We start from the raw sequence: 12,726 nt of genomic DNA, 5'->3' as shown, positions 1-12,726 counted from the left end.
AAAGTAAATTTCCACTCTCACTTGTATACATAGTTGAAGGCTTTATGTTTTAAGTTTTTTCAACAGTGTAAGCCAAGCCCATGGCTACAGATTATTAAATCCTGAAAAAAGGGTTAAAACAGAAGAGGCACAGTAGCATTACTGGCTATCATAAATTATTAATCTATCGGACAAACTGAAGTCTTAAAACCATTTACTGTCTTACAGGCAGACTACTAAAAATGAGAGACACAAACAAGCATGGTTAGCTATCAAATTAAGACTAATATTTAGTTGCATGGGGTAATTTTCCAATGACTTTAGAAGCCAACAGAATTTATTATAGGTGCTCTAAGACCACAGCAGCTCTTAGATCTGAATAATATAAAATGTTCTCCCTTTAGAGATTTTTTAAAATTATTTTGCTGTAAAAGTAGACTTCCTTTGTCCTGAGGCACTGTAACAATCTCAATTATAGGACGACAGCATATTGTCCTATTAACATGCCAGCGCTCCAAAAAAATAAAATGTGGCTGTTTATTTATTTTCTTCTTTATAGAGTGAGCATTCCATATTAGAGTGAGGGTGCGCGAATGCACAGCAGATTTTTAAACTACTTTATTTTGACAGTACTACTTACATATTCCTAAAATTTTACTTGCAAATATTGCAGCTCACACATACTGGTGCTACATATAACTAAGTTGTCAACATTAAGTAAACCATTATTTCCTGTGTACTAATTAGCTGAATGCTTTCTCAGTGATTGCCCTGCTCCCCCTCTACGCAATGTATTCCCCTTTCGGGAAACAAAGATCAATAAATAATTCAACGAAGACTTCAGTTCTTTTACATTTGCACAAGATTTAGAAAAACACAGTATCATGCAATTAATTCCACAAAAAGCAAATGCTACCAGAAAGGTGCAGAAAGAAAGCCAAACAAAAGCATTTTTACAAATATGTGGCAACTTTCATCCAAAAGCAGGCTATATACAGTGATCACTTCATGTACCCATGACATTCAGCCACTTCTGAGGTAATAAAGCAGCCAAAAAAATCTTACTGCGTTATAGGTGAAACCGCGTTATATCGAACTTGATTTGATCCACCGGAGCGCGCAGCCCTGCTGGAGCGCTGCTTTACCACGTTATATCAGAATTCGTGTTATATCGGGTGGTGTTATATCGGGGTAGAGGTGTAGCAGCAATGCACAACAGTTTAGGACAGGAAATGATCACCACCTTACCCAAATGAAATTGGAGTAATTTACATAGACAGAATGTAGTAACTCCCATGTGGCCTTGCCTTATTCCAGTTCAGGTAATTGCCTCATTTTTGCAAAATAAAGCAGAGAACATTTATAAAACCACACATGATCAAGACATGTATTTTATATCAAACAATAACTTACTCTTTTTTTCTTCCATTTTGTTTTCAGAAGGAGCAGCATATCGTCCCTCCTTCATAGCCTTCTGAACGAGTTTGTAATAGGGGTTGAGGTAGTGATCGAATCGCAAGAAGTCAAACTGAGAATTGCGGGCTTGCTTGGCTTTCAGCATAATCTCAAACTGAACTCCCTGCTTGCACACAAAATTTGCAGTACGCTCTATAATTGCATGCATTTTTGCAGTTGGTGGCTATGGGAACAAAGTAAAAATACTTATGAACACATTTTACCAATCAATCCATGAACAATTAAGTAAATTAGAGAGATGCCTGTCTAGAGTTAAAACAAAAGAAGAGCTTCCATATCTGGAAGAAGCTTCTTCAGCTTCCATATCTGAACAAACCCTGAAGATTCACCATGTTTCCTTCCTGTAAACTTCTCCCACTAGTCTCTCTCAACACAGTTACCATTATTTCTGCTGAAGGCAATTAACAACACTCTCAAAGTATGCAAATAGTGTCCTAGACTGGTAGAGAGATCGTTATTAAGTAGCAAGATTTCCTCCAGGAAATCGTATCTGAGCAGTGTCCTCTGAACTGCAATTCTTCTGTGCTGCCACAATCAACCACAGTCAAACATATCAAAGTTTGAATGCTTTTTTCAAGGAATAAAGCTAAACAGCACTACATCATTCTCACCCACTCCTGAGGACTAATGAAAGCTGCTCCCCACACTTCTGAATAAAATCAAACCGTCTGGAGAACAAGAAGGTAATTTAAGAATTGAAATGCTTCATAAACAGTACTGCTCACTGTCTTTATTTAATTCGCTACTCGGCTAAGTCTATTTTTCTTAACTACACATGATGAATTTCTACAATTAAAATAATTACTGATACCCAAGAAGAACTAGATGCCACATTAATGGTTCATTCTATGTTTTTACATTTTTTGCACCAACAGACAGATACAGAAATCTGAGTAGAGCATAGCAAGATTCCATTTCAAAACAGCTAAGGCAAACCATATTAAGATTGGTGCCATTTGTTTAAATGTGGAAAAATATTTTTGTTTCAAGGTGATGTAAACACAAAGGACCTTTATTTTGGCAAGTTTATTTCTACTGAAGTCTTTATAAAAATATTAACTTGAAAAGTAATCACACTTTTGTCTAATGTTTTCCCCAACTGTTACAAGTAACACCTGAGGTGGTTATAATTAAAAGTTAGCAAAGAAGTTCTCTACAGTATCAGTTTCTTTACTTGTGTATCTGACAGAACTATGTGCACAGCCAGTTTCACAATGTAATCATTTAATCAGTTGGTCTCTGGTGGCCCTTTTGAGCAGCAATAGGCGAGAGAAACAGAACAGGAAAATATTATCGAAGCCATAAATATCAGCAGGAGGCAGAGGATGTATCAAACTTATTTTTAACTCTTTCTCCAAATACACTAGATTTAAAGTTAATGGTATTCCTTTCAGAACAAGCCACTGAAAAATATATGCTATGATTAATTACTGCTATGCTGACAGGGAAACTTATTACTGAGATTATTAGTACTACTGGCCTGTAAAATATGGTGTATTTTTAAAAATGGGATTTGGGATTGACAGTAACTCTGAAAAACAGAAAACTTGCATTTTGGATAGTAACCTTGGATTTTTTGATAAATGGACTGATGACACTTGGCACATGTCACAAACTTAAGAGAGGACCCTAGCAACTTCTAGAGGGTCCTTGGAGGCACACCATCATCAGCCATCTGTATGCCCTCATAAAATCAAAGAGCAGTATCACAACTGCAGTCTACCAGGTGAGAAAAAAAGATATTGAAAGGGGAGAGAAATGGAGAGCCCAGAACGAAGAGATTCCACTGTGATCAGAGTAGTTCATCTGGATTTATTCTTAATGTACCAATGGGAAAATACAATTTAATAGGGTTCCACCACTGACAGCAACTCAACCTCCTACATTTATAACAAAGAAACCCTACTGCAAAGACAACTGCATTGAAGATATATTTATGGCACATTATTATACGTCTACTGTAGTTTCATTACATAAACATTTCACAGAAACCTTTGGAAAAAACATGAAATTAATAAAACAAAAATTTCAAATTGTAAAACAAGGATATAAGATTTGTTAAATGAATAGCTCTGATATGTACCACATGATACCAACATTAAACAGGATGAAATCCTTCAATGAATACCTAATGAAGACAAAGCTATGGTATACTGTGTGTGCCAGTATTTATTGTACTAGTAATACAGTGTTTACTCAGAATTCTAGTAATTTTTGCCAATTAAGATCTCATCAGCAAATTGCTAAGTAATCTGTTGCCTCTGAGCTGAGGCAATTCCACAGAAACATTTTCAAAATATTCTATAATACAGAGATTGTTTATATCATAAAAATGTCATAAAAACATGAAACATATTGAATTCCAAACATTTACAAATGTAGTCAACCATCAATGGTACCTCACTTCAGTGAAATCAAACTTCCATGAAGAAGGAAGAGTTGATTCAGCCTATGTTTTATAGAAAACAGGTAAATTGTATCAAGTTCAAAAATGACATTGCATGGACTGTGGTGACAACACTGAATGAAAACAAAACTTCTGTGGTTCTGATGTTCCCATAATAAAGGGATATATTAGAACGTATTAATTTTTTCAATCACTCCTTCATAGAAGTGCTCTCTAACATGGCTATAGCTGATGTTTGCTTACTTAGTACAAGCCCTATTTTAAATTTTTTCCTCTTTTTTGTAAATTAAGTTTAATTTAAATATATTTTTGCTCAAGGTTTTATCTTTGTTCCAAATGAGTAGATAAAAATTATATTAATGTGGTTCTTTATGCTTTTATTTCAAAGAATTTGCAAAAGTTTGCCATTTTATAAGCACATAACCTTGTTTGTTGGCTGATACATTTTGCAATTTTAAAAATAAATACTACAAAAACAATTACATTTTCTTCCAGAGTACTTTAATCAATACTGTAAGTGATGCTAAAAGCACATTACAACAAAAATTACACTCTTTTCAATGGAGCAAGTAAAATATGACAGTTCTAATTCCGTATTACCTTGGTCAGTTTAAATTAACCCACTAATTTTAAAATAGCTGAGTAGATTTTAACTCAAAGTCAATGGAAAAATGCAGTTAAAACCTTATGCACGGCCATAAAACTTTATAGCAATAAAGGCAGTATTAAATATACACACATACCAGTTCTACATCAGGGGGTACACTCAGTCCCAAGGGAGCAATGAAAGGTTCTTCATTTTCTTCGACATTTTCTGCCTGAGCTGCTTCTACAGTAAATGACAAAGTGAAATGCTACAGTACAGAACTAGTCAAAAATTAGACATACAAAATATGTATGAAAGTTATGAATACTGATAGGATCTGTGGTTCAACGAATCAGAATTCTCTAACTCAGTGGTTCTCAAACTTTTGTACTGGTGAACCCTTTCAAATAGCAAGCCTCAGAGTGCGACCCCCCCCCCCATATAAATTAAAAACACTTTTAAATGTATTCAACATTATAAATGCTGGGGTCGAAGCGGGGTTTAGGGTGGAAGCTGACAGCTCGTGACCCCCCCCCCCCATGTAATAACCTCGCAACCCCCTTAGGGGTCCCGACCCCCCGTTTGAGAACCTCTGCTCTAACTGCTGGACCAGGACAAGTGCTGAAAAATATTTGCACTACTCACCATGAAGTGATTCCAAAGGCACTGGACGTTAATTACTATCGTGCTTTTCTCTGCAACATGGAACTTTTTTATATTAAGCACTGGACCAGAGTTTGATTTATAGGATATTGTACCAATGGCTTATTAAAGGTCGAATATCAGACAAATCATCAACTCCTGATCCAGTACTGAACATAAACAAGTCTGATATTGCAGGTAACATTCATTACATCTTGAAACACCTTGCTATATCTATTTTTTTAAATAAGTTTTGCTCTTCCAAAATTAAGGTACAATTTCCTTTCTGCGACTAGGGCCTGGTCTACACTAAGGGCGGGGGTCGAACTAGGGTACGCAAGTTCAGCTACGTGAATAGCATAGCTGAACTCGAAGTACCCTAGTTCTACTTACTTACCCGTCCAGACGCGGCGGGGTCGAACTCCGCGGCTCCAAGGTCGACTCCGCCACCGCTGTTCGCGGTGGTGGAGTTCCGGAGTCGACCGGAGTGCGCGGGGAGTTCGAACTATTGCGTCTTGATTAGACGCGATAGTTCGAACTCGGAGAAGTCGAACTCACCGCGTCGACCCGCGCGGTGAGTATGGACCTGCCCTAGGCAAGTTGAAGAGCTCCTATGTTCCCAATGTCACCAAAATTTATGCACATGTGCAAATTACTCACATGAGTAATCTCATTAACTTCAATAAGGCTCTGTGTGGGCACAGATGTCCACCCATATGCAATGCATTGCAGGATCAGGACAAGCATGAATGTGAGGGGAAAAAGTGTTTTTTGTTTTGTTTCTTTTAAACACAAAGGTGAGTTTCTATTGCTTTCCATTATTTGGAATAATAAGTATACGTGACTAAAAATGTTTGCCCTCTACTAAATATTTACTTTAGTAAAATGTAGTTACTATTTGCACAGAAAATGTGTATTTTAACTAGTCGTTGATTTAGTAGGCTCCACTTTACTAATTTAGACTTAAATAGCTTCAAGACATGACTGAATCCACTCTCACCTTGACAAACTAGAGAATGCAAACAGTGAGAAAGACTGAATGAGAAAATGGGCAACATAAACAGCATTTTACTTTTGTACTTCCAAGCAGTTCAACCAACACAGTGAGGTTCAATATTTTACTATTGGTGTTTAGCTTCAGTGACCTATGAAAAATAATGTGCAATACTGCTAATATGAAGAGATAAACAAAGCAGATATATTAAAAAAAGCAAAGGTTCTCCTCTACTACGATGTTAATGCTACAGTTTCACACATTAGAGAAAGATGCATGGAGACATGCTGGTCTGATTTCAAACAACTGTAGGCCACACTGGTAACGTTTCCCTCTAGCTGAACATTCTTTAAGTGGAAGATTGAAGAAAAGATATTTAAACTCTTACAAGTCTCATCCCTCTCTGAATTGTAATGGTCTCTTTCCCCTCTGCTCCTTTCATTTCATATTGAGTTTTGGAATAAAACTGTAGATATTTAATAGATTTACATTATACAAACTTAATTTTGCACAAACATAAAAAAGGAAGCAATAATACAGAACATTTATTTTTACTGTATATTTAATAAATCTTAGAAAAAATATGTTTTGTCCATTTGATTTTATGTATAATACCATTTTTGAAAATTAACTTAAAGATATGAAAGTATTAAAAAATAAAGTACAAAGAAGAGCATGACTGCAACATTAAAATGGTATTCTATTTAGTAATCTTTAGAACTGAAGCGAGTGTTGCTCCTCCATACTATCCTGCAGCAAACAGCAATCTGTCATTTACTGTACTAGATGTACATCAAAGAAATCCAGAAAGTAAACTGTTAACTGAGGTATTTCATTCTGAATATAACAACCCTCTGATATAAACTTTAATCCAAATAAAAATAGATTACTTTATGGTGGAAATAAAGAAAGAAGGAGCAGAATAGGAAAGTATAAAACTTCTGTGAAAATAAGAACCCTCCTTCAGGGGAGGCACTGAAAGTCCACTTTGTTCAGGCCTCTAGGGAAGACGTGTTTGATAGGATGCAGATATGATGGCTTTGTTGACTATTTTATTATTTGTGTGGAAAGTCAGCAGGATCGGGGTCTAAGTCTGTTACAGGTTCGTGACCTACAAACTATTTGCTTTATTTGGCATCCATAGTTCAGAACGGGCAATTACAAAAAAAAAAAACCAAAATAAATTATAGACTTTTCCACTCTAAAAAAAAAAAGTCTAGGAGATTTTAGGTCAAAGGTTGAAGATAAGAAAAACAAGGTCCTGAAAGTGGAAGCAAAGTTATACTAAAGAAGTTTAGGCTACATCTTGACACTAGCAAAGAGTTGTAAATTTGTAATTGTGATTAACTGGCTTTTTAAAGTAATGAGCTTGTTATGTACTTTTCCAAAACAGAACTAGATTAAAATCGCTTTATTTAAAGTGATCGCTAAAGTACACATTAACAGGTTACTCTGGTGTATATAGTCCAATTCCAATAACTAATTTCTGCTCCATGCTGACTTGTAAACATGCCATATTTACAATTCACAGGTCAACATTAAGGGAAATCTTAACTGCACCATTCTGTTGAAAGTTCATAGCACGGTAAAATACAGCAAATTACAGAAGATAGATCTTTTCATTTGCTATAACAACTGTCTGCCCTTTTCCAAGAAAATCTATTTTGCTACCTCCGTTTGTTTCTACAAAAGCATTTTGCACAAGGTACATTTAAACGAGTTCACTGTCAGGATTCCATTTTAATGAACTGCCTTAGGAACATCCGTTTTCCTTCAGTAGTACTGACTCTCAAAATGCAGTGCAAGATCTGATGCAATGTACTCTAGCATTATAAAATTTTAAAGTTATTTAAACTTAGTGAAAGAAGAATTCAAGAGGAGAGCGGGGGAAAGGGGAGGATGGGAGGTGTTATGTTTTCTTTTTGACAGAAATCATACCAGTATTCAAGGAGGGCTTTTTTAAAGATGTTTAAAAAAAAAAACAAAAAAAAAACCGAACACTGCGTATGAGAATGTAAGAGCTCTCTGATGTTTTTTCCATTAGAAGAAATACCAGTTTAAAAGTAAGTCAGATCAACAGCTTTAACCAGGCACAGCTTTTCTACCAAGCAAGACTGAGATTTCTGTTTGTTCCTTATACTAAAACTTCCTAATAAATTGTCATAATGAACTGAAAGTATTCTGAAAAAAGGTTCAGTTCTGAACTGGCTCAACAATACACTAAATGAAATTAATTTGTCTACACTCAACTACAAAGACAAAAGTGTACACCATGAGGAAAAAGTGGATTTTAAGTCTTTCGTTATCTATATTAAACATCAATTTACTGATATTATGGAGAGGAAAGGAGAATCAAGCATGCTAGAAATAACATTTAGGAAAGGTGGAGAGGAGCTTAAGTGTTTTTTAAAATAGCGAAGTAAAACATTCTCCAATGACACTGATTCAACATGATCAATGCTAATTCTGCTGTAACAATGCTAAACCACAGTTCCTCGGTTAAAGCTGGGCTCCCTTGAGATGCTTGAAAACTATCTTTAGTAACTGAAAGTAAAATAAAATTCAAAGTGGCATGATATTAAAATACCAGAATTATTCACAATGTGCACTGAGGTTGTATTTGGATGTGCTGCTTTAAAAGTAAAGGCTTGGGGTTTGGAAGAAGGGCTACAAGAATGATCAGTGATCATATGAAGTAACAATGAAAAGATAGGTAAATAAATCTCATAGAAAAAAGATAAAAGGAGACAGGATAGACATATACACAATAATGAACTGAATAGAGAAAGCAGATGAGGTGCTTCTGTGTTCACCCTGTCTCATAATACAAAACAAGGGGACATTCAATAAAATTAAAAGGTAGCGAATTCAAAACTGCTGAAAGGAAACACTTTTTCCAAACAATGGGACTGTGGAATTGATGGTCACTGCAAGAACTTAGTAAGATTAAAAAAAGCACTGGATATTTTATGACTAGACATTCTTGTTATCCGTTAACAGATTACGATAATACAGGAAAGTATATTAAACCACTATGGGGCTTCAGCAAATCTCTATTATATATCAGGATTATATCTAATGTGGTGTGATTATGTCCCACCTGCCGACTGCAGGGTTCTTGCACCTCCCTCTAGAGCAGGGGTCAGCAACCTTTCAGAAGTGATGTGCCAAGTCTTCATTTATTCACTCTAATTTAAGGTTACGCGTGCCAGTAATATATTTTAATGTTTATAGAAAGAGACCTTCTAAAAGTCTGTAATATATAACTAAACTATTGCTGTATGTAAAGTAAATAAGGTTTTTAAAATGTTTAAGAAGCTTCATTTAAAATTAAATTAAAATGCAGAGCCCCCCCGGGACCAGTGGCCAGGACCCGGGCAGTGTGAGTGCCCCTGAAAATCAGTGTTCGGCACGTGTGCCATAGGTTGCCTACCCCTGCTCTAGAGCAAGGATTCCCTAAACTGCAGTACATGTACTATGGTACATGAACTTCAAGTTCCATCCGTTCACTTTTTTAAGGTGATACGTGAACCAATAAAGTTTGAGAGCTGCTGCTTTAAAGCATATGATACTGGCCAACGTCAGAGATGGAATACTGGACCTCATATCTGAACCAGCATGGCAATTCCTATGGATATTGCACCCCTTGAGTAAAAACAAAGTTTTCATTCTAGTCCAACAACGCTACAGCTATGATTGAGAGCGCATTTCCATTCAAAATCTCTATTTTGAGGCACTTGCAACCCTAGAATTCATTAGTATTCTTCATGCTACACAGAGGCAACTGAAGCAGAGCTATCAGTCAGGGCAATGTCGGCAGACACACCCCCTTCATCTTCCCAACAGATGGCTAATTCCAAAACTCCAAGGATTACTTAATAAAAGAACATTCCAGAGTGAAGTCTAATTCCAACATAAATGTGTTACAATTGAATTTGCAGGAATGTGAATGGTAATGCAGATCTATTTAACATCAAAAAATATCACAGAATGGGTGAGAGTAGCAAATAGTCCTTACATGAGGAAAAAGTGGTAACAGGTAAGAACTTTTACTTTCTTAGGCTTAAGCCCATTTGCCAATAACAAATGAAAATATTTCAGCTAGCAATGCAGCTAGCTACAGAGAGGCATAGAAAGAAACTGGCTCGTGAACTGATAAAAAAAATTAAGAATTTAGTATTATAGGCGGAGCTGGCACAAGACCTATTGAAATTGCCTGACATTTCCCATTATAAGACCTTGTTTTCAGTTATTTATAACTTTGCAAAACTATCCATTTGGGATGAAATTTTCTAAGCAGCCTCAGATTGTTTGTTCGTTTTTAATTTCAGCCAAAATGGTTCAGCCATTTCTGGGAATAAGGCTAGGGGGAAAAAAAACATTGGTTTTACCCCTATTAAAATATTCTGGCAACATTTCTTTTGAATGTTCTGGCACCCCCCACTTTTGAGAAGGGACTTGAAATTAGGTTCCTGGCCTGCTGATGACCTATGTAGATACATCCCCAGAGCAGGTCCACACTATGCACTGAATGAAATGGGTCCTGTGGAAAAGACAGTATGTGAACATGTAATTCAGGGGTAGGCAACCTATAGCAAGTGTGCCAAAGGCGGCACGCAAGCTGATTTTCAGTGGCACTCACACTGCCTGGGTCCTGGTCACCAGTCCGGGGGGGCTCTGCATTTTAATTTAAATTTTAAATAAAGCTTCTTAAACATTTTAAAAACCTTATTTACTTTACATACAACAATAGTTTAGTTATATATTATAGGCTTATAGAAAGAGATCTTCTGAAAACGTTAAAATGTATTACTGGCACGCGAAACCTTAAATTAGTGTGACTAAATGAAGACTCGGCACAGCACTTCTGAAAGGTTGCCGACCCCTGATGTAATTGAAGACTAACAATGCCCTGCAGAAAGCGGTCAAATTAATTTGCACCGGTAGTGGTTTTATGACAAGTTGGCTGGCTTTTTATGGGGTGCAGGCTACAAGTCGAGTTAGTAAAACTTGACAGCTGCTAACAATCACTCTGTGCAGCCTGTGTTATTTTGTAATGTAGCTGTTCTCACTTGAGCTGAGTTAACTCTGCAGCGAAGACATAGCCAGAGATAGATCTCATAATGCTGCTCTGAAGTGAGCTGATAATCATGTGGCTGCTTTACAGATTTCAGCAAATTGCTGAGGCCTTTTCAGACCATAAAATGACCACAAATCTTGACGAATCTGTCCTAATTCCCAAGGAGGTTATAAACCTTTTGCCTTGTTTTCCAAGAGGCATTCAGATCTACTTAACAGAATAGGAAGCGTTTCCCCATGCATCTACGCAGAAGGCGGGGGGCGGGGGGGAGACAACTGAGGATTTCAAATATACTGAACATCAGGAAGGAAGGTGCAGGCTAAGCCAGGAATTTTCTTTTTTCTGAACATTGGAAAATAGGAGTCATATTTCCTGAGAGGAAATTAATTCCTTATCCACCTTCTATGAAACTCTGGTCTGCACACACCTTCAAAATTGTCTCTGTGAAGCACTTACATTCAATACAGCTACAATAGCTCAGATAGTCTCTGTGCCAATTTACATTGATCAGAAAGGCAACAACATGGAAAATGAATAGAAATGATGGTCTCAAACTGATGTGATACCAGAGTACTGAAAAGCAAGTTACGCTTCAAAGAAGCATACCTTATTTTTAACTCAAAAGGTTCTACTTGATTCACAAGGAGACACTTGGTTAGCTTTGGTGGTCCTGCTGAGTAAAAGAAACCTGCAACAGATAACCTGCAGTGATTGACAGAACTTACATTGAGTACAATGGTGAATCTGTGTGTAAGAACTTCAAAGTAACTGGTAATGTGGCTTTGTTAGCATTTATATTTCTGCCTATATTTTATATATATATATATATATATATATATATATATATATATATATTACAATTCCAAATCCTTGTTGATGCTTCCATTACGTAGTCGATACCATCTTTTTCAGTGATTAAAATGACCTTATACTTTGTTCAACTCTCTCAAACTGCACAGCCTACTTGAGAAAGACCGAGTTCTAATAAAGTATTGGATCTTGCACTGAACAATCTTTGCCACTAAGGGTCTGAATATATAGAAAGGTCTTGAGTTTTCTTGGCCAGTGAGGTACCAGTGGTATCAACTCAGTTGCTTCATCATGGTTTCTCTCCAGGGTACACAGAATGACTAGGCACACAAAGCTGGAATTTCCATTTGGCTAATTTTGGTTTCCATGTCTTTTCCTTCCAACGAAGTTCTTCATTTCTGAACTCTCTTCTGATATAATTCTACCAAGGGGTTTTCCCACAGAACCACTCTCTGGCTAAATATACTTGACGCTTCACTTCCCTTGCATCATGGTGAACCTGCTCAGTTGGCATGTTAGACTTCCCTCAGATGTGTAAAGCCACTGGTGGACAACAGATGTTTTTCTTCCCATTTAACTGCCAGCCTCGCCCTTCTACTGTACAGAACTTCTAAGTGCCCTCCACAGTCGACCTATAGATCTGAAAATATGCTGTTCAACATTTTTTGGGCATGTTTTATTAAAGTTACTGGAATGAGAAAGCCAGTCCAGAATTATTGCCTTTGAGTCTAGAAAATTGCTGCTTTGGAGGT

General features: G+C 36.6%; 1 protein-coding gene across 7 annotated transcripts in view; it reads right to left on the bottom strand.

The window, feature by feature from the left end:
* The window catches only part of LOC120386366 (splicing factor SWAP), a 99,533-nt gene that overhangs the window by 79,705 nt on the left and 7,102 nt on the right, over nt 1-12,726 (bottom strand). For all 7 annotated transcript variants that reach the window (XM_039505620.1, XM_039505617.1, XM_039505618.1 and 4 more), the window contains exons 4-5: nt 4,606-4,691; nt 1,393-1,618 (exon numbers count right to left, since the gene is read on the bottom strand). In XM_039505620.1, the coding sequence (XP_039361554.1) occupies nt 1,393-1,618; nt 4,606-4,691 (312 nt within the window). The remainder of the gene's footprint in view (nt 1-1,392; nt 1,619-4,605; nt 4,692-12,726) is intronic.

The sequence above is a fragment of the Mauremys reevesii genome, linkage group 18 (assembly GCF_016161935.1).
Source record: "Mauremys reevesii isolate NIE-2019 linkage group 18, ASM1616193v1, whole genome shotgun sequence".
Lineage (NCBI taxonomy): Eukaryota > Metazoa > Chordata > Testudines > Geoemydidae > Mauremys > Mauremys reevesii.
This window is presented reverse-complemented; position numbering and strand designations above follow the sequence as displayed.